Here is a 22,057-nt window from a genome sequence, read left to right on the forward strand (position 1 = left end):
CCAAACTTGAATTCTAGTCTTGTGTGATGCATTGTAAAACAATACATTTCTCTTTTGAGTACCATTACAGTTGTAAAAAGGTTTTCACTGGTTCTATTTTTCTACTGTTGCTGAGAAGCATGTAACACTGACTTTATCCTACGTATAGTTGGCATTTCAAATAAATGGCTTGTATAGAACTTGCTTGTGTGACTTATTCCAGCTGCCTGTTGGCAGCGCTGCCGCTGAGCCCACCGTGCTGCTGGTCCAAACTCGCCGTGAGCCATGGCGCGGGAACAGCAGCTCAATACACACCGTAAGGTGCCCTCTGGCAGTAAAAGCTCTTAAACAGACTGCTGTTCCTTCTGGAAAAAATGTGCAATAATGCTTTGAACATCAAGGATGTGATACAAACCAGTGTAAAAAGAGGAATTCTAAATTAGTGGCACTGTTCAAGCAGCTTGTTAAAAAGGAAAAGCACTCCAGTGAAATAGTTCAGTGAACTGACTATTTGCTACTCGCAGTCAAGGCAGAGGGATGTAGCCCTTCATCTGGAGGTGTTGATTTTCTCAGCAGAGCAACTAGACAGACACCCACGGAGCACCCAGCACCCTCCTCCCCAGTTCCAGTTATCAGCTGAATATTCATTTGTTCTCTCTCACAAACAAGAGAGATGTCATCAGAGAGATGACTCAAGTCTGGAAGCATCATCCAGCAGCCGGAAATCTTGACTAGTCTCAGTGTGATGGACAACAGCAAAATACTGTGGGGAGAGAGCACTGTATGGTCTCGTGTTAATTACTGACACCTTCATTCACACATCCAGGAAGATCAGTTTTGGGAGCAGCTTCCTAAACTAGACAAATTTAACATTTCTTGTGACAGACGCACTGTTCATTGTTCAACAGAGCTCTTCTGAGTCTGCTAACTTTACAGCAGAGAGGATGCCTCTTCACCTTTAGGAGAAGCACAACTGCATTGAAGTAGCTGTAAAGGAATTGTAGCTGTAATAACTCCTTCTTGTGGAAATGATGCACTCGGTTGAAAACACTTCCTGCACCTGAACTCCCTGCACAGGGGACGCCGGCCCCTGGTCACGACTGAGAGCTCGTCCCTGCGCTGCTGTGGGCGGCTGCATCGCGGGTGGAAACAAAACACAACAGCAGCATTTAAATGCAAACAAAACAACACAGTACAGATTGAACAGTTCTTTAATTTTTAGATATTAGATAAGCAGTTACAGTTGCTACAAAAAAAGCACATACAATACACAGAGTTAAATTTTAAAGCAACTAGTCATTTTGCATTAAACAAACCAATGAACTGAGCCTCTACACTACAACTAGCTTTTGTAAATAAAGCCCTCGGAAACAATTAATAAGGAGAATGATAGAAGTCCCATTTTCTTCTCAAAAGTCATTAATGTGAAAGCAGAATAGTACCCCATGGTAAATCCTCCACCTACATAAAGCAGGAATTAAAAATCAGAACTTAAAGTATGTTTTGGGGTTTGTGGGCAAAGAAAACTATATTAGGATCGAAACTTACAAAAAGTCAATATTTAATTGTGGCCAAGTGTAGGTTCTTCAAAGCCAGTGAAACATCTGTTCTGTGATTATCACAGTGATTATAAAAAGATCACATGATTTATACTGTAGCAAAACACCAGGATGCTGCAGTGTTTGAAGCAGGCTCATTTTTAAAACTGCAGCACGCTAGAAGTCCTGTGACAAAACCTCTCCACGCTTCATTTGTAAGTTAGTCCCTCCCCCTAGATACTGTTCATAAATCTAGTGAGTAGATAAAGTTTGTGACTTTTTTTTGCATGTAAAACATCACTGTACAATATTAGAAATGTAGTTTTTGAATTTATAAAAACGAGACACAATGTTCTGTTGATCAAGCCTGACGCTGCTTTCTCAGTGTTCCCCTGCCCGGGGCTGGCAGCAGCACAGCGAGGGTCGGTTCCCCTGCTGTGACCCCAGTGCCAGGGTGCTGACCTGTGCCAGCTGCTTCCAGGTGCTGAGCCCTCTGCGCAGGGACCTGGCACTTGCTTTGTGCAGGAGCCTTCGCTAGAGCTGCTCTGCCCCGAGGAGGAGCCCGTACAGCCGGGTAAAGCAAAAGAGCAAAGCACAGGGCGCGCGCCTTGCCTGCGGGGGACAGAAGAGGGACAAGCGGACCCCAGGCTGGTTTAGTACAACTACAGCTACAGGCACTGCGAGTAACACGGGTGGAAAGACTGAAGGGAACGCGCACAGCGGCGCGTGGCTCTTCTAACCCGACCCCCTCCCCGGAGCACGGCCGGCCTGCGCGGGAACGCAACCTCCCGACAAACCTATAAACGCAGGGCACCTGCTAAGAACACGTTCTAGGCGCTACAAAAAAAGGAAGTATGAGACAAAATGAAGATGGTTCTTGGACAGCTGGATTTTGGTGAGAAGCCAAATACTGAAGATGCCTCTTCTGTTTGCCAGTGACTATCGTTCTCCCAGTTGTCCTTTCACACCCAGACCCTCTCCGTCTAACTACAGTAGTACTGCATCCTGTTAGTCCGTCGTCTTTTCCGTGACTGAAATTCTTCAAAGAAGTGCTGAATGTCTTCTCTTTTAACCACCTGCAGGAAGCAATATGAAACCCAAGTTGTACCAAAATTCAATTAAACAATCTTTTTTTCTTGCATGCATCCCACAAGCATACAAAAGCCAGCACCCTGAAATCTCTCTGACAGAGCAAAACAGCTTTCCCATTGTACCCAAAGGAAGTTATTAATGCCCAGATTCTGTTATAAAAGAACACAAACAGGGAAACGAGCTCCCCAAAGGCAGCACAAGCCCATGGAGGAAAGCTCCTGATGGTATTTTTAATGGGTTTGGCCACTTTTATCATCAGAAAAACTAACACAAAACAAGATTTTCACCAGCTCACTTCAGACTCATTACAATCTAACGAAAAGTGACAATTTAGCATATAAGCCAACAAAATGTATGTGCTGCTTAATAATAGCATGTAAATTTCTCCAGAAAACAACTGACATGACTGTTTGTCAACATTTAGTCAGTCCTTATTCCTCTAAAAGTTTCAATTTAATATAAGAAAAAACATAAAGATTAAGACCTTTTTTTTCCCCCAAACACTTTAAATAGAGCAACAGAAGTTTCACTTAGGAACTGCTCTCAGTATTTTACAGATTTCTGTAAAGTCCCTGCTGTCCCCCAACAATGCCATTAAGGAAATGCTACTTTTAATTCCAATCAAATCAGAGATTTCTAATTCCTACTGTGGTACCAACAACTCCAACAGACGTGAAAAAAATCTAACATAGCATCATTGTATTCAACACCCAGCCCTCAACAGTACTTGAAAACATTCTGTGAATTTTGCCAGTTGTGCCTTACCGTTCCCTCATCTGCAAATCTCCTGAGATAATCAGTCAGTTCTGTCTTTAAATCGTTGTATTCTGGATGGAGAAGCGAAGGCAAGTGAAAGAAAATAAAGACAATAAGATATCCAGCTTTTGTTTAACACGGGCTAAATAAGACAACTTGTTCTACTTCCTCTTGTCATTCAGTAGATTTACTTGAGAGAAATCTAGGTGTGGATTATAAATAACAGCAACCAAAAGAAAGGCAGGTCCAGGTAATCACGAGAAGCCCAGCAGTTTATCAGGGCAGCCCATGCAGTCTGCGTATCTGTTCAGGTGATCTTTGGAGAAACGTACAGAAGTTCGGTGAGCGGATTAGAACAGCTCATTAAGAGACTGCCCCGGCCACCGCCTTCCCGCTGCAAAGTCACACGCGGGTCATGGCGGGAAGTCCCAGACAGTCACTGGGCGCTGGGCCAGCGTCCCCCCAGGTGCAAACCCTGATACTCATCCCTTAAGGAGAACTGTTCACTCAAAGTGTTAAGGCAGATTCTAAGAAAGAAGCTGTATTTACCACAGATAAGTTCTACTTGCTGGACTCTGTTCATGCTGTTAAGGGTGTCCATCAAAGGATCTCTCCTCTCTGTTTCTTGGTCAGTGGTACCTTTATTTTCGTAAGCCAAGACAGTGTCACATTCATCTGTCAGGAACTGGACTTCAAGCTCTGAATACATTTTCTGGAGAACAAAGTAAAATTTCCTTTTACATTACAAAACTTCTCAGATGGAGCTGCTCTTGTCCAATCCTTTTTGTGTTCAGTATCACAAATAACAATGAAAATAATAAAGTAAATTTTATACCCAGCATTTCAGACATCTCATAATAACTTCCAAAGCAACACTGGATTTAAGCAGCAAAGAAAATACGAATGTCTAGAAGCTCCCTCGTGCTGTATTAATCCCAAAGGATTCAGCATGTTTCTTTATGCAGGGTGAAGGTGGTTTTTTAGATGTTTATATGCAGAGTAAGAACATTTACACAAATTTTTATCTACAAGCTTCCCTTCAAAGATTGTCTGCTCGCTCCTCCCTGCCTCCTCCACATCAATTATGGAAACGAAGAATGAAAACATACCAAACAGTCTTCACAGGTGCATAATTTGCTTCTCCAGTTCGATGGCCAAAAGGTGGCAGTATCTTTTTTTAAAAATGGCTTGCTTTGGAGTTCTTTCAGCTTGCAGACTGGCTCCTCACTCTTAGTAACTACCTGAATTAAAATGAGAATGTTCAGTGCTCTAAAAACGTCACTTCAAATACACTCTGTTCTTTCCAGCATGTCATCTTCCTTACGTGAGATTTTTCTTTTGTCTCAGACACACTTATTTTTACAAACAACCTATATTACCGTTTCATCCACAGGAAGATTCTCATGCGGTTCTAGCCGTTTCCACTGGAAATTTCTGTAGAAATTTACTGCAATAGCCGTAAGTGTTTAAGAAATCAGAGCTGGGCTACCATGCAAATGCAGCTACAGTGCATAATACCCCTGTGTTGGAGCAGACTCGGAAGCCAGCGCCGTGCCAAGGCCAGGAGGCTGACACGAAGGGACAGACCTCACCCATCTGCACACACACGTCACACCCTGGTCACCCACTTCAACACGCGTGTTCCATGGAGACCGCACGTTCAAAGTGTCAGTGACTGGAGAGGAACGTGGGAACAGCCTGAAAGCATTTACCTCTTTGCTGAACCTACGCAGAAAGAGGTGGGCTTTGCTTCACCTACCACCAGCACACAGATGTATGGGACAGAAAAGAAGGTCCGTTTTACCTCCGGACAGGCAGACCCAGAGCTGGTGGATGGTTCATTAAACTGTTCTGTTTGCTTTTCCTCCTTTGTTTCTTGGTGTTCCACTCCACTTTCTTTCTTTATTTCTTTTTTCTGGTCTTCACTTTCTTCGACCTTCAGGACAATCCCTTCATCTTCAAGGGAGTTCACTTTGGTCAAAGCAGGAACTGGAAGATACATACATGTGTAAGTGCAAATACTGTGCCAGACAACATCCAGGCTACCACAGATGCTCTCTGCTTTACAGCACAGTGTGCAAGAGCACCTATATCACCTCGTACTCTGCAGGGTCCTGGATATGCTCTACAGCTGTCCAAAGACACAGTGACCCAGGTATACAAAGAAACTGGTCCCTGTTTAGCCATCGTGTTCTTCACCTCTCATGCTCCTGTACTAAAATACTCTGCTTCCTCAAACCCAACCCCTAGGAGAGGGAAAAGGGCATCACCATTTCAGATAGTTCTGTACTAAGGCGCCTGTCCTTCTCAACACCTCTTGACAGCCATGGCAGGTTCAGCAGCTGCTGAGTACTTTTTTGCTGACTTTGTGTCGGAGTCCTTCATTTTCTCCAGACATACGCACTAAAAACTCCATGACAGATTAACTACACGTACCACTTCCCTATTTAAAACACATTTTGCTTTTAATGTCAGTTCAAACGTGTGCCCTGTAACATAGATAGTTAGAAGGAGGAAAACCAAAAACAAACAAACAAAAAACCCTATTCTGTACTGTATTTATATTAGAAGGAAAAGAAGTCCTGATAGGCCAGCTTCGAATCCTTAAAACTACCATTTAAAATTTCTGGCACATAAGAGGTGAATCACCAGTTGATATAACCAACATTTAGGAGACTGCGTGAAACCAGCTTTTTCCACGGAAATCAAGTCATCTGCCCTTCTGATCCCGCAGAGACCACACAGCAGACAGGAACACGTCTCCTGAGCACAGCCCCAGCTCTGGGGCTTATATGGTTTTATATGTTCGTTTCAGGTCGCTCCATCACCCCCTTTGCCGCTCAGAGCATCTTGGACTCAGCTGCTGGCCCCACTGCTTCCCTTAGGAAGCCTCTTCAGTTCTTCGATCCAGTTTAGAAATTCAGTTCCTTGAGACAAGTCTTAAATCTATCTATGTGCCAGCACATCTTTGATAAAATACATGAGTGAGCACCACAGAATTAAGATTTAGGAACAAGAACTGCATTTTTTTTTTTACAGAACAGTTACTGCAGCCCCGCATGTTCCACTGCTGGAGGCAATTGTCCAATATAATGAGTATCATTTCTTCAACCACTCAAACAGTATTATGTCATTAATCAACCACGTATGGGGAATACACAAAACAAAATACTGGCTGAGATATCTTAATTTTCTTTACCTGCTAATTGGGATGCATAAGCCCACAGGAAATGGCAGTGACTCATGCAGGCCTGGCAAACCATCTCATGGAAGTCTCCGCTTTCAGGGGGAACTGCACCAAGATGCTGTCACAAAGAAACAAGCAAGTGGTGGTGAAGCATCCGCTACAAATGAACAGACTCAGTGCCAGGTTTAGAGGAAGTAAAACCATCAACTGCCATCACATTTTCAGCACAACCACACACCCCTGCTAACTTTCTACAGTGATTATCAGTACAACTTAAAGACTGGAAAAAGCTGATAAAAATTCCAGCAAAAAGATGAAATAATGCTCTCTCTGTCTACAGCCCTTTAAGCCTCCTACTTACCCAGAAATCTCAGTCCTGTCTTTACCTCATTTTTAAACAGTATTCTTCTGAGCTGTCCTAAACACAGGACAGGTGAAGATACCTCTTGCACACTGCACATCTAAACTCTTAAATTAATTTCTATGATGGCTTCCTTATATGTCAGAGATTGCAAGTCTTCATATTAATCACATACTGAACTTCAGAAGAATTAGATCCCAAAGCTCTATAAACTGGTGAGAAATATTTAGGCAATTAAAAGCACTTAGCGGCTTTCTTTTGAAAAGCATTCTTGCAAAGCTCACAGTGCGCAGCAGAACATTCTTCACACATACGTTTATACAAAAGAATCCTATAGTTTACCTACAGAACCCATAATTGAAGCCAAACATCTCTTAATTTTTCTTATTCTTTGATACTGCAACTTCAAACACAAAATTTCACTTGTGCCCTTCAAGGCACAAGAGACTGAATCCTTAATGCCTCCCCGTTAAGTAGGGCACCCGCTGAAGTGCTGAGCTGCTTTTTAAAGATTTCCCCGAAGTTCGTAATTAGGAACCAACAGCACAGTTTGTTCCTTGCTCCTTAAAGGAATTACAGTTTTAAAAACTTTCTTTTGAATGAAGAACTATTGAGGTAGTTGCTAATGATGTGCCTCAGCAAGAGCCTTTCTCTCAGTGATCAGAAATTTCCAATTAAAGAGACAGTTATAAAACCGCTATTTTATTCTGCAGCGGTAACCTTCAAATGGGTAGAACTCTTCCTTGGTTTTCTGGACTGGAGCACAAGATTAAACTCTCAATATTCCTTTGCACAGGATGAAAAGAAATGCCTTAGAGCTCATGTAATAATCTTTTGAGAGATGCAGCAAAGCCTGCCAACTAATAACCACACAAACTTAACCAACACTAACTTACTTCTGTGCAAATGGTAATTCTGCTACTTATAGTTTCCTTACCCTTCCATGGAACCAGTCTTCGCAAACTATGCATTGGATCATCTCATCTGGAATCTAGATGAAGGGTCATATAACACAATTAGCATTACCAGCAACCTCCAGAACCTTTCAGGAGCCTCCAAGCGCGGCGCTGCGCAAAGGCTGCTCGCGCCAGCTGCGCGTCCCTCCTCGCTCACCCACAGGGAGCTGCCATGGATAAGTAGTTACGGCTTCATTAGTCGCTTTGCTTCCCTGAAGTCCAACAGCATATGTAATTTGGCATATTATCGAGACTGTGGGAAATCCCATTTATTATTACAAAATCAGTTTTCCCAGTAGAGCAAGACATTCTCACGCAAAAGAGCTGATAAAAGTTAATACACTACTGGTATCTTTCTTCCCATAAACAGAAATTAACAGGCAGCTCAGCAGAAGAAAGATACTGATATTCATGACATCATCAGGTTTATACAGCAATGCCAGAGTCCCAACTTAACTGCCCACAATGCAGTACAGTACAAACTGCTTTGTTATGAAACAATTATCAATGATTTCTTTAGAAATGTTTAGCTATCTATGAACTTCAGCAAGGTGCCTTTACAAAATACCTTGCTGTATTTGAAAGGCTTGTGCCTTCCTTGTTCTTCAAAACATCTAACCTATATGACTGCAAACAAAAGTTTGCTTGTGCAAACCAAGTGGTGTATTTTAGCAGTTCAGATAAAGTGCTCTGACTGCCGTGAAGGAAAGCTAAAGCAAGTGCTACTGGGCAGACTCTCCCCATCCCAGAGGCCTTGTCAGAACACTGTCGCAGGCACAAGAAAGCAGATTCTGCTCTCTCCTAACATGTGCAAGGTGTTTATCCTGCGTTTGCCACATTTCTCAAGATAATGAGAACATTGCCCCAGGGAACTCTGTAACTTTAGAGACAGGAAAGCAAAGGTGAACCCAGCAGTGTTTTGTCCAAATGAATGTTTGTCCTCCTCATCTGTTTTTGAGATACAAATGTATTCTCCTATAAAACTGATAAGAGTAATTATTTTGTACAGCACATGACAACCAAAAGCAATATGGACCCTATGATTTCTTAAAGTGGGATCTGCCCTTTGCACAATGTTTTGCATAAATACCACCAATATATGATTACTAACGGTTTTTATATTTCTTACCTCATCTTCAGGATCAGGATAAGGTCTTTTACAAGTACAGTATAATCCATAGAAATTGTCATTATACTTATTTCCTGAATTCACCTTGCACTTTTCCTAGGAGGAAGGGAAAACATCTCAATAGGCAATGCAGTTAAAAACAAAAAAACAGAAAAGGTGTATAATCTATAAAAAAAGCTAATCTCGTTCCACTTTAATTCCTAAAAGCAATCATTATAGTCATCAGCTTGAAGATCCAAAAAGAAAGATATCCAGACACTTATGCTATACAGTGAGCAGCAGATTGGGCACATGAGGAATACTGAAGTTCAAAAGGAAAGAAAAAAACAGTCTTTCTGCCTTTGTAACAAATGGCAGCTGTGGTGTTTGTTACGCTACTCTTATCTGAAATGATGTATCACCAGCCACGTCTGCCTCCTGCCATTAGAGCAACGCCTGTAGATTTATTGTGCACCTTCCCCTCCATTTTTTTAAGCATCCAGACTGTGATCCAAACCCAACCTTGTTTAATGTTCCCACTGAGCTTCCACTAAACTCATGTCATATAAGCCTCGCTCTGCAGAGACATTACCCAAATTACAAAACACGCGGAATGAAACTGAATTACAGGTAACTCTGTTTAAAGACAGCAGCTAACACAGCTGCAGCCACAGGGCTTGAGAACTGCACGTAGCTGCAGCCTAAAGCCACCACTGGCCCCTGCAGCAGCAGCTGTGACCGCTGATGATGTTACCACAAAACCCTTCCTATCTTTCTACAAAGGAAGAACAGACCACATGAGCACCCAGCATCCCTAAGGTCAGACAGATTAACGGGTGGATGCTGGAGGTCACTCAACCTGTACAACTGATTTTGCACTGAACTGGAGGAGGAGGAACAGCCACGTGATGTATTTCATCGACTCAAATGAGAAAGAGTAACATCTTAAAATTGTCTCCGTAGGGATCACTGGACTGCAGCCCCAGGCTGGCTCGCTCTGGGTCCATCCCAATTCTGCCAGAACAAAACAGGCACGCACAAAACCACTTGCTGTTTGTACATTTGGACTGTTGTTACCCTGGGGGCGGCACTGCAGGCAAAGCCAAGCAGCCTCTGCCGCTGCTTCCCAGAACATTACCAACTACTCGCTGAGTCCAATTTTGGACTCTCGAGTTCACTGAGTAGGAAACCACAGAGGCGTTAGTATAGTGAAAAAGTACCCCATTAGTGTGCTCTGGTGGCAATCCGTCAAAAAAGATTAGGGCACTAATGCTACTATGAATAAGGGGAGGGAACTGTCCCTTTGACAGCAGCACAGCCTTAAATTTCCTTAATGCAACTGCAAAATTGCGCCCCAAAAGGTTCTCTTGAAGCTAATAAGAGATATTAGTGCAGGGACCACATGTTTCTGGCATTATGCTGACCATGGATGTAGAACTGCTGCATTCTTGGATGACAAGGATCAAACCTTCTCTCTCCTCGCAACATTTCCCTTTGGTCCCTTAACGATTTTATCTCCTGCTGTAACACTCCCACCTTGTTTAACTTGCTGGGAAAAGCAGATGCATCATGTGAGCCAGCACCGGCTGAGGCAAGGCACCAGCCTCCCGGGACTGTTATTGTGACCCTGTGTATATGAAACCTATGTCCGAACTTACTGGGAGCAACTTGCACTGCAGATTTTTGAACTTGCTATTTCCACAGTCACAGCGGAAGTTCCTGGAAAGAGAAACGTAGCATTTCAGGTTTTTTATTAACTGAACACACATCACTTTTTTTTGGTGTTCACGACAATTCCCAGCAGTTTATTAGGAGCCATACAAATCCTCTTGCAGCTATTTAAACAATGGCATGGGTGGGACTGGCCCCGCAGCGCTGGCTCTCAGGTGGTGCTGCCGGCAGCCTCAGCCCGCACGGCCCGTGCAGCCGAGCCCGCAAACACGAGCGAGTGTGCTGGGAAAGGGCAGCGCGGACCGGCGCGCTTCCAAAGCGGGATCCGCGCAGGCGACTGATCTCCCGCTTACACAGCGCTGCTGCTGCGCGCCAACGGGGGAACGTTCAGCGACCGGACACCACACGGGAACGTTGTCCCCCCTCACCGGAACGTGTTACCCAGCGGAGGAGGCTCTGGGACATTCCCCGGCCGGCTCCCCTCGCACCGCCGCCCCCGCAGCCCCAGCGCTCGGCCCCGGACGCGCGGGTGTGCGGGTCGGTGCCGGCGCCTCGCTCGCCCAGCCGCCGAGAGCCCGTGCGGGGCCGACACGTCCCGGGGCTGCGGGGGCGGCGGGAGGAGCCGCGAGGCGCGCGGGCTGAGGGCGCTCGAGCCGCCCCCACCCGCCACCAGCGCGCGCGCTTCCCGCCGGCGGGCCGGGCCCGCGCCCCGCCCCCCGCGCCGCCGTACCTCTTGGTGTAGAGCTCGAAGAGCCGGTGCGTGCCGTGGCACTCGTAGCTGCAGGCCAGGCAGATCCCCGCCGGCTCCCCGCCGGGCGGCGTGCAGGTGCTGCAGGCGTACAGCGCCTGCCGCTTCACCGCGCCCTGCGGGGCGACACCGGCGCAGGTTACGGGGGTCGCCGGGCGGTCCCGCCCCTCCCGGCGCCCGGCCCCGCCCCCCGGCCCCGCCCCGCCCCCCGCGGCGCCCGGCCCCGCCCCCACCTGGGAGTAGCTGCAGCGCTCGTGGTCGCTGCCCCCCAGCACGGCCCGCGCCTCCTTCTCCAGCTCCTCGTTCTCCGCCAGCACCTCCGCCAAGGAGACCACGGGCTCCTCCGCGCCGGCCCCGCAGCCGCTCCCGGGATCGGCGCCGTCCGCCGCCGCCTCCATCGCCGGGACGCGAGGCCGAGCGCGAGCCGAGGCGGGAAGCACACGGCCGAGGCGCCAGGGGGCGCCTCAGCGGAAGCGGAACCGCGCGCCTCACGTGACCGGGGGGCGGGGCCGCGGGCGGGCGGGCCGCGCGGGGCGGGATGGAGCTGGTGGCGGAGCTGCGGGGCCGCGGGCAGACGCGCTCGGTCCGCGTGCCGGTGCCGCCGCCGTGCCCGGCCGAGCAGAGCGACACGCAGGACTGGGAGCTCAGCGGGCAGCTGCGCGGCCTGCGGCGGGGCCTGGCCGAGCTGCAGGAGCGGGTGGTGCAGCTGCTGGAGCCGCTGGTGCAGGAGCAGCGAGAGGCGGCGGGCGGCGGACGGACCCGCGGTGAGTGGGGGCGGGAGCGCGGCCGGGGGCTCCGCCCGCCCTGGGGCGCCGCTCATCCGCCCCCCGCTTGAACCCTGGCAGGTTGTGCCGAGGATGATGACGACGAGGAAGAGGATGAGGAGGATGAAGACGAAGACAACATGGACACCAACGCCAACACCGAACACCCGCCGCCGAAGCGGACGAAGGTTCAGCAGCCCTGACGGCGGCGGTGGGACTGAGGCCGGGCCCGGAACGGGCCTGTCGGCTGCACCGGCTGTGAGTGTCCCCGGGCCGGGCCGGGCCGCCCTGCCCAGGCAGGGCCTGTGTCCTGTGCTCATGTCTTCAAAGTGAAATGTTGGTCCCGACACTATTTTAATACGGAAACCTTAACGAAAAGACACGCCTTGGTGTTAGCGGTGTGTTGGTTACGAGGTACCAATGTTACACTGACGAGTTTTTAGTAAACTAGTCGATAAATATTAAACAGTTCTCACAAGTGTTCTGACCGCTATATTTTCAATGACTTTCTCCAAATTTCACGTAATCACAGAATGGTTGGGTTGGAAGGGACCTCAGGAGATCATCTAGTCCAACCCACCTGCTAAAGCAGGTTCACCAGAGCAGATTGCACAGGGATGTGTCCAGGCAGGTCTGAATGTCTCCAGAGGAGACTCCACAACCTCTCTGGGCAGCCTGATCCAGGGCTCTGGCACCCTCAAAGTAAAGAAGTTTCTTCTCATACTCAGACAGAACCTCCTGTGCTTAAGTCTGTGCCCACTGCCCCTCATCCTATCGTTGGGCACCACTGGAAAGAGTCTTCATTTGACTTAAAACAAACTTTTAGAGTAAAAAAAATCTGGAAAGAGTTATTTTGTAGGATGTAATCTTAAAATGCTACAAGACAACTTCTATTTATATGGAGAGAAAGCGATATAAGACCACTATAGTATGCAAAGTTAAAAAAACATCTGTAGAACCACGTCTGTTCTTAAACAGCCCTACAAGAGTCCTGTACACTCCTATAGTGCAAGATTATTTTTGCCTGTCATCTAAAAGGCTTATTTTAGTCACCCATCGAACAAGTACTTGCCTGGAAAAGGTCGTAGACAAAGTAGATTGAAAGAGTTGGAAATCTTGGTTTCAAAAATTTCTCATTTTTTGGTGACAGCTGGGGAAGTGACAAGTCAGTGTGACTTCAATAATTAAGGTTCCACGACTGAAAAACTGCTGTCTGTCTTAAGCCTGTTTTTTCCAAAATTTTTTTCCTCTTTTTTTTCATGCAGCAGTCAATCTTCATATACTTTCTTCCATCACAAATTTTATCCAGGTTGATTTTTAGGCTTATTGATAGCCAAGTCAAATAAAGTCACTATCACAGCTTAATATTCTGTCTGTGCAGACTCTCAACATTACCTAAAAATAACAAAAAGAAGAGCAGAGTGATTTTTTTGGGGGGGAGGGAGGGATGCTTTCTGAAAACAAAACTTTGGGCAGAAACTAGGGGAAATAGGGTGCTACACTGGTTGCTGTAGTTTATTTTTGGGGGGGAGAAAGCATAAATATTTGGGGAACACCTGTAAGCACATTATATGTAGCAGTTCTTGGCTGTATAAATCAACATCACCCAATCCCTCTGCAAAGGCGGCTTGTTCTTTCTTTTGGTGATAACACAGCATGTGGAACATCATTAAGGTAACGGATGTTTCCTGCAAGGGGAAAGTTGTCAATGCTTCCCACGTGTTACTTCAATTCCCACTGTTTGGTGTGTGCTGTGAGCAGGCATAAAACATTCTTGATAGCCATTCCACACAGCTTACTGTGGAGCTGCAGAATTTTCTCTAGCAGAAATTGGCTGACTGACTTAATAGTGTGAAAAGCATTTTTTTTTTTCTTTTTCATGTGGTCTGCTGTCACAGCTTGTTCATGTATTATGGAAACTGAGCAAATCTTGAGACTTGTGTATGGAGGACAAAGTATTGGAATAAATGATGGGTGAATTTTTGTGAGAACAGTTGTCTGCATTCATTTGAAATGGGGAGAGGAGATGGAAAAGAGGTCCAGTAAACACATTTTGGACATATTTATGTACTCTTATTCTAATAAATTCACACACCTGTTGGCAGATACAACAGAGACATAATTGAGGAAAAAAGGCCAACTGAAGACTAGGGAGCTTTAGTTGCTGAGGGCTTAGGGTGGGAAAAGAAGTGCAAAGATTAGTTCTGATTTCTTGTCACACTGCAAAATCTTGAAGTGATAAACTGCTTAAAGTGTTCTAGGGTAGATAATTTATTGAAGGAAGTGGCATTGAAGGAAGTGGCTTATCAAAATAGCACCAGCAACATTTAGTAAAAAACCCTAGCCTGATAAATATATCAGAAGGGCTCCTTCATGTGACCTGTGCTAAGTGATGGCATTTTTTATGAGCTCTGTTCTGCAGCTTTGGAAGCCGGTAGAGCTACATCTAAGAGCAGCGTTTTCCTCTTCCTGGCCCCTTCCAGACCGCAGTCTTAAACACTCCAGCAATGGTGTGAACTGTGGGATGCCTAAAAAACATTTAACATAAGGCATTAATTTGTGGCCTTTACACATACACAAACTTGGTGTAAACAGTCCACTGGAACATCGTGGGCTGAAAACCTGGTTCAAAGTAACAAACCCCAACTTTTACTAATGTGGGAGTAAATGCAGGTAATACCCCAGTAATGGGATACTTTTTTCTGTCAACCTGGGCACAGGAACACATTGCACCTGAGCTCCAGAAGATACCAGTGAGCGTTGGGTCAAGAACAACCACTCAAGTTTTTGCCTGTAATGAATGGCTAGATGAATTTCCTCACTGATAATGGGGGAGAACGTCTCTATTGAATTAAAAGAGCTGAAGTGATACTAAATTAAATTCTTGGTTGTATTTAGATGAGAACCAGCTACTTTGAGTAGCTGTGAAACAGAACAGCAAAAATGATGAAGTCAGTCTCCTTCACATAGACTGGGATTACATGACATACTCGGTTGTTACTGCTTTGAAACTGCATTTGCTGGTTTGAACAGCTTTGAGGCTAAGAGACATTTAACAGGTTGCAACGTTCTGTGTTTTTTAAAAAATAAAAGTTAAAAATCACAAGTATTATATTTATTAGGCACTCAGATGGCTCTGTGATGGAAAGAATGCAATCTCATTATGCCTGATAATCAGGGCATTGTCTACCAGTGCAAGACATTTCCTAGGAGAGAAATTCATTCTCATAATTTTCATTACAAGGGTTTGAATGTGATTCACTCATTGCAGCCCCTGTGTAATTCTTACTCATTCTAGCTTAAAAGTTCATTTATATATGAGGTCCTACAGATTATCAGTCTCTCTAAAATATGCAGCAGTCTGGCAGATAGGCCATGCTAATGCATCTTGGAGCTTAATATATGGTTACAGTGTAAGCAACTGAGCACTTGTTTGGGGCACAATCACTAGCCAAAATTTGCTGGGCTAGTCATGGGCTTTGAGGACTGAGAGTTGAGCAGAAGTGCCTGCTTGTGGCTGTAGCTCATTCCTTCTTTCCAGAAGAAACCTGTACCGTAAGGCTAGCCTGAAGGAGAGCTGAGTCAGTTCAGGCAGGGACTACCAGGCGAAGGTTGAGCAGCTCATGAAACTAACACTCACACTGCCCGTAAGTAATGCTCATGCAGACTGACAAATCTTTATCTTGTGACACAAACACAACAGAAAAAAAAACAGGGTAGGGAGCAGAGAGAGAAATATTAATCAGCCTTACGTTATAGCTACTCACTTTCTTGGCAGAAAATTAAAAGCTCAGAATGATTGCTGGAGGAATGATTGGTAGAGGTTAACAATCTGCTGAGGACTTCACTACTGCCTCTATTTTTATATCTTCTGCTTTAGAAAGATACTCAAGATCAGGTCTGAGCTAACTCATTTTTAGTTAAAAAGAGTATGAGTAAAAATACCCGTCCCCCACTACGTGGAAGTTGTAGCAATTAATCTTTTCCGCCCACTCAGAGAAAAGAACCAAGTAGATCTATATGAGCAAGTTCTAGTATAAGCTAGTTTCACATTTTATTAATACCTTTGCTGTAGAAAGAGATTTGTGCCATTATCGGTCATTTATGATCAAGAACTAATTGAGAAGTACGTAGTCTTTAAAGAGGTTGTAAAACTTTTTTGAGCTTGATTATTCCCCAAGCACGTAGATTATGTCGATCTGTGTTCCAGGCAGTTATCTTCTGTGACTGAGGACTAATCAGCCTTGACACAATCTAAAAGTCTTCAGGATAATCAAGATTAAAGTCATTTCATCACCTCTTTTAAAAGGCTATAGTAAAAAAAAAAACTATTTAATCATTAATTTTGATAGTCTTTGCTTCAGTTATTCTGTGGGTAAGACTTCACCTGTGGATATTCCACTGGTGCCAAAAATGCTGGAAGCACCAGCAGAGCCAGCTTCTCTCTTCTGCTCCTATTGTCTAGGATTCCTATGCACTATGTTAATAGTTTATACTAGTTCTCTCCATTGCTGCTTTCCACCTCAAGCTCAAACCCTTACAGACATGCCATTTGCTTCAATGAGACTGTGTCTTTCTGTAGTTAGTTGTAAATCTCATACTTGCTTTAATCCATAACAGTCTTCTGATGGAAAACTGTACAAACACAAACCTCAGTTCCGCAAGTCACCACTGTGCCCAGCACATGCTCCACATCCAGAGCTCAGCTCACCACGTCAGGCACGTGGATGAATTTAGTAAAGACCATGTGCCTGCACAACAGAAACTTAGGCAGTTCTCCCTATCATGCTTCCTCTTATGTTGGTCTTCTTTAAATAACTCCATCTAGACACAACAAAACTTCTCAATTTAAAAATGGAGCATTTAAAAAAATACAGCATCAAGTGAAAAACGGAGGCCAGCCAGAGGTATCTCCCTGCTACACAAGGGTGGAGAAATTACAAAGGGATTCAGTTTCATCCAGCCAGCCCCAAAACTTCAGGCTGCAGCCAAGTAATTGGGGCACAAAGCATAAAATGACAACAACAAAGATCAACCAAACTTAGACACTGAGGGAAGGACACAAGAAAAAGCTACAGCAGCTCACTGCCAGCACTGCTATTTAGCAACAAACACAGGAGAGGGGAAAAAAAAGTCATATGTATCTGCATTAACAGAGTTCTGTTTATAAACATTGAAAAGATTTTATTTTGTAGATAAATAGGATGGTGATTTTTAAAGTTAGGAAACAACACAACTTAAAAGCTCTGACTCCCAAAGATACTACAAGTCAGAGTTTATTCTTACTCCAGCATATTAGGATGGCAGCATCCTCCTTTTCATATTGCACTTAGAACTTACAACCTTCGTGTAAAGGCTACATTGTGTTTTCAGGTCCTAGCACCAATGCTGGCATTTGAAACCAGTGTCTCAAAATATCTCCAAATGCAAACAGAAAGTTTCAGGTGGTGTAACCATGATGCTTAAACATAGCGACACTGAAAATAGTGTTCTCTTTCCAAAGCAAGAGAAAGCTGCTATTCTCCAGGATTCCCTTAAAGCAGTCAGAAATGGACGAGCATTTGGGATGATCAGGTACCGACAATCACGTACAACTGAAATTATACTCGAGGAGTTTTGTTTGTAATTGGTTTTGGTCTACTGCTTTTGAAGAGTGTATTCTGCACTGTTTTCACATTCAGAAGGTTACTTCCACCGCGGCTGGCTCAAAAAATTAGTTGTTCTGAGAACAAAAAGGGACAAGAAGAACAGATTTGATTTCAAAATAGACAATCCAGTAGTTCGAATTAAACACTGTGCCAAAATGGCCCTGAAAAACAGAGGCTGAAACTATGGTAAGAAATCTCAGTGGAATTTCAGTATGACTGAAGAAATTTGCATTCATTGCAAGAATGCGAAGAAGGTATCGTACCTCTTCAAATTTCTGGAAGAAACATGGTTATCTGTCTTAAAACCTGTTAGTAATATCTCCCCAACCTATATCAGTTAAGTTTCCCAAAATTTAAAGTTTTTCATAATACACCAGTGCTCCCAGGACATGGCTTTGCATCATGTCTGGAGTGAGATTAGACTGATAGTAAATTCCAATCACTTGTAATTTTATCAGAGGAGATTTCTAGTGATAGGAGAAGGAAACAGAAATGAAGTTTTGTGCAGAGTGTAGGCCAGTGACAGCACAAGCTGCTTTCAACATCATAGGAAAGAGTTTAAAGCACCAGCCCCCAGGCCTGTGCCACTCCTCACTGCCTGCCTACTGCAATGTGGTACTGTTGTACTCCCTGGAAAAAAACATGCTACCATAGAAATAAAAGTGCCTTTTTCTCTGTAAGCATTCGCACAAACTTTATTCTTTGCTTCCTGTGTTTATATTGAAATTTATTTCTAAAAAAAAAAAATCATTAAAAACCAGCACTGATGTAGATATGGATTACTTAAAAAAAAAGAAAAAGCAAAGAATTGTGCTAAGTGCAGCTTTTATAATCATGTTCTGATTTTTTTCCTTTCACATTTACCACAGAAGAAGTATATTTTCATTGATTTTACTCCAAGAGAAAACATAGGAAATCACTTTTTTGCACAGAGGAGTAAAGTCATGGACCAGAAACTTATTTCCCCACAGGACATTTCAGATGCAAAGTTGCAATTTTGCATCATTAAGGCAAAATGAGGAATACTTCCATCAAGTGTCACATAGGGCTCTCCCACTCCGGCTATTGTGATAGAGCAATATTTAAAAACCTTTGAAGTTACTTTTTTTTAATTATTAAATAGAAAACAGTCACTCTCTTCATTGCTTAACAGTTTGAAAGAAAAGGCTCTTCACAGCCTTCACGCAGAACTTCAGTCTTGTGATTAAATCAGGCGTACGCAATTGCTTCAAAACAGCCATGGAAACTAGAAATTGAGCTAAGTGTCAATCAGTTGTAATCTACTGATCTGATTAGAGGCCTTCACAAATGTTTGATGACGATTGCAAATAACAGCCAAGCAGATAGGAATGATGCAATACCCAACAGTTTTGGGGTCAGCTCTTGTGCAGGAATAGAGGAACAAGAACATCTGTAAATATGGTATTAAAAATATTATAGTCCACAGCCAAAAAGGCAAGGATAGCAGTCGTACTTTTAAGGAGTGCGTCCATGTGGTTCCTTCCTGTGGTTCCTTGGGGTGTTGCTGAATGTGCTCCAGTGCGAGTTTGTTGTAAGTCTCATTGATTTCAAAGACGTAATAAAAAACCGCAGCACTTGCTAACAAGTACAACCCCACACCGATCCAGCCCATCCTCTGGCGGAAGTTCATCATTCTCCATGCTCTGCACCTGGAACAAAAGGCAACATCTACATTCAGTACAGCTCAGAGAAAGAGGTGACACAGATAAAGCTTGGTTTTCCTAAGTTAACTTTTTGTAACTTTTCATTACTCACTAGTAAAATCAGCACACATATATCCATTTCTGAAGACCAGAGTTCTCTCTACATCAGGGAAAACCACACTACTATGCCAGCAAGAGGCTAATGGTAATTACACACAATGCTCCAGCCATAGTCCTGGCCAGTTCAGGGCCTGCCAGCTACCAAGTTATACCACGGTAAAGTCAAACACCGAATGAACAAAACAGAAGTCATGAACTGGGCAAGTTACTGACCACATCTGCCCTCAGTGTCTCTAGCCACAGGGCGGGGATAATACAAGACTGTCTATAAATAAAGTATGTAAAGTTCTTTGATATCTGCAAGACAAACACACTGGTAGGCAGCCAGTAACAGAAACTCATCACTAACTGTTTGCAGCATAGCAACATCCAACTTTACTAAGCTCTAGCTGAGTACCCATCTATGAACCGTATAAAAGGATGTTTTCAATTTCAGCATGAGAAGACATGTACTAAAGGTATGTATTTGTGTCCATTTGCACATGTGAAGATACTATAAGCATGTTACTTGCACCCAACTGTGTTTCTGCTCTGCCTGTGTGAACACCTGCCGTCTGCCTTCTGGAGGAAAGGAGCTGAACATCTGCACCAGCGACTGACTCCATGCAGAACAAACCAGACAGCACCCACACAGCACTTCGCAAAAGAAGCACCACAGACATTACAGGGCTCAGTTTTAGCTGCTTGAAGATCTCCAGCTGGCTGACAGGTCTATCTGACTTGAAACTCTCTTCAAATCAGTCACAAACACTCTAGCTGCAGCACCTCCACCTAATACCAAGATCTCATCACCACCTTGCCCCAAAACAGCCCCTGTGCGGGGCAGGGAAAATTCCTGCCTCACTGCAGATGGCTAAATAGTTCTCTCAACAAATGTACTTATTCAGACTGTTGGGGTTTTACCTTTCCTAGCATTTGTCAGAGAGGAACAAGATCAATTTATGCAGTTCTGTTTTAAGAAAATACACCAGGCAGAAATGTTTGTTTAAGGATGATTTATGCATCCAGATTTATGCATAACTATTAATGGAAGTATGTCAGAGTTCACCACAACTGATAAAAAAATCATTACCGCGTTCTAAATCCTCTTTCCCAAGGCCCAACTAATCTGTCTGGTTGGCAATCTTGGTTTTGGGGGATTGGACTAGATGATCTTTCGAGGTCCCTTCCAATCTCTAACACTCCGTGTGATTCTGTGTTTTCCACACTTGAAGGACACCCTCAGTGTTGCCCTGACAGACTCCAAGCAGAATTTGTTCTGGCCCTCACAGGTCTGCACTTACAGTGGCTACAAGAGTCAAACACAAAGTGAGAGCAGATACCTGAGAATGCCGCTGCTTGATGCCCGTGACAGCTCTTTGTTGTTCAGCACATCCTTCTGTATAACTCAACAGTGTGTTTCACTTTAATACAACAAATTAATACTTTTAGTAGGACAAACTAAAAATTTGTGTAAGAACCTGTTGATCCACTGGGTAAAACCTCAAATTCTACAGTCCATGGTTACCCAATAGCTAAGTCACTGTTCATTTTTTTTTGGCTATTTAAGCACTTTAGGGATGGCCAACAAGTAGTTAAGAAAATAAATCTTTAAAAGGAATGCACACATCAAAAACACAAGCACTATTAAGACTGCAGTAGTTTTAAGACGGTAAACATTAGCTCTTCGTTTTTTTCCCGCTCTGATCCCGCAGAAGTGGCCAGAAGGGGCCCGAGCTCCAGGTGACACTGAAGGAGGCAGCGATAACGCTCGGAGTTTTCTCAGTATTTTCCTCTCCGAATCGCACTGTTTACTTTCAGCGCTCGGAAACAACCGCGACGCGGATCAGAGCCGCTCCCCGCAGTGCTCCGGGCTCTCCTCCCGCAACAGCCCGCGCAACCCGCCCGTAGGGCCCAGCCCTCCCGCCAGCGCCGGACCCGCGCTCCTCTCCGGGCGAGAACTGCTCCCGCCGCGGCTCCTCCACCGACGCCGGCAGCCTCTTACCTTCCTCCGGCGGAGAAGGAGGGAGCGGGAGGGCGGCGGCAGGCGGCCCGCTCCCCTCAGCCCGCGCCGCCGCGCCGGGAGGCGGAGGGGCCCGCCGGGCCGCCGCGCCACTGCCGGGCCGCTGCCATCGCCGCCCGGCCGCCGCTCGGAACCGCGGCACTTCCGGCATGGGAGAACCACTTCCGGTGCGCGCCCGTCTGCATCCGAGGCGGGGCGGGGCGGGGCCGGGCTTGCCCGGGCGGGGCGGGTTGGCCGGCGGCCATCTTGGCTCGGACGCGCGCCCCTCTGCGGCGGGGTTGGGCTCGCCCGAAATGGCGGCCGGGGCTCAGGGGATCGGCCCCGCTGCGCTGCTCGCCCGGAGAATCATAAAATGTCCTGAGTTGGAAGGGACCCACAAGGATCATCGAATCACAGAATGTTAGGGATTGGAAGGGACCTTGAAAGATCATCCAGTCCAATCCCCCTGCCAGAGCAGGAACAC

General features: G+C 45.3%; 3 protein-coding genes across 3 annotated transcripts; 1 reads left to right on the forward strand and 2 right to left on the reverse strand.

Annotated features, from left to right (window-relative positions):
- Positions 1-1,172: 1,172 nt before the first annotated feature.
- UBR7 (ubiquitin protein ligase E3 component n-recognin 7) lies at positions 1,173-11,917 on the reverse strand. Its single transcript, XM_082058841.1, has 11 exons — positions 11,630-11,917; positions 11,379-11,512; positions 10,636-10,696; positions 8,999-9,094; positions 7,851-7,904; positions 6,565-6,670; positions 5,170-5,354; positions 4,475-4,606; positions 3,915-4,077; positions 3,375-3,436; positions 1,173-2,593 (listed from the first exon to the last, which is right to left on the reverse strand). The coding sequence occupies exons 1-11, from the start codon at positions 11,792-11,794 to the stop codon at positions 2,501-2,503; spliced, it is 1,251 nt and encodes a 416-aa protein (XP_081914967.1). The 5' UTR covers positions 11,795-11,917; the 3' UTR covers positions 1,173-2,500.
- GON7 (GON7 subunit of KEOPS complex) lies at positions 11,802-12,640 on the forward strand. The gene is made up of 2 exons (XM_082058843.1): positions 11,802-12,160; positions 12,242-12,640. Exons 1-2 carry the CDS (start codon positions 11,935-11,937, stop codon positions 12,361-12,363), a joined length of 348 nt encoding a protein of 115 aa, XP_081914969.1. The 5' UTR covers positions 11,802-11,934; the 3' UTR covers positions 12,364-12,640.
- Positions 12,641-18,471: 5,831 nt separating this feature from the next.
- LYSET (lysosomal enzyme trafficking factor) lies at positions 18,472-21,751 on the reverse strand. Its single transcript, XM_082058842.1, has 2 exons — positions 21,577-21,751; positions 18,472-19,478 (listed from the first exon to the last, which is right to left on the reverse strand). The coding sequence occupies exon 2, from the start codon at positions 19,460-19,462 to the stop codon at positions 19,067-19,069; it is 396 nt and encodes a 131-aa protein (XP_081914968.1). The 5' UTR covers positions 19,463-19,478; positions 21,577-21,751; the 3' UTR covers positions 18,472-19,066.
- Between the last annotated feature and the right edge of the window lie 306 nt (positions 21,752-22,057).

This window comes from Streptopelia decaocto, assembly GCF_964273445.1.
Source record: "Streptopelia decaocto genome assembly, chromosome: 7".
NCBI lineage: Eukaryota > Metazoa > Chordata > Aves > Columbiformes > Columbidae > Streptopelia > Streptopelia decaocto.

Coding starts and splice junctions, on each gene's coding strand:
- UBR7 (XM_082058841.1), bottom strand. CDS start 11,794: ATGGAGGCGGCGGCGGACGGCGCCGATCCCGGGAGCGGCTGCGGGGCC. Junction 9,095..10,635: donor TGCAGTGCAAGTTGCTCCCA/GTAAGTTCGGAC, acceptor CCTTCCTCCTAG/GAAAAGTGCAAGGTGAATTC. Junction 7,905..8,998: donor ATCCTGATCCTGAAGATGAG/GTAAGAAATATA, acceptor CCCTTCATCTAG/ATTCCAGATGAGATGATCCA.
- GON7 (XM_082058843.1), top strand. CDS start 11,935: ATGGAGCTGGTGGCGGAGCTGCGGGGCCGCGGGCAGACGCGCTCGGTC. Junction 12,161..12,241: donor GGGCGGCGGACGGACCCGCG/GTGAGTGGGGGC, acceptor GAACCCTGGCAG/GTTGTGCCGAGGATGATGAC.
- LYSET (XM_082058842.1), bottom strand. CDS start 19,462: ATGATGAACTTCCGCCAGAGGATGGGCTGGATCGGTGTGGGGTTGTAC.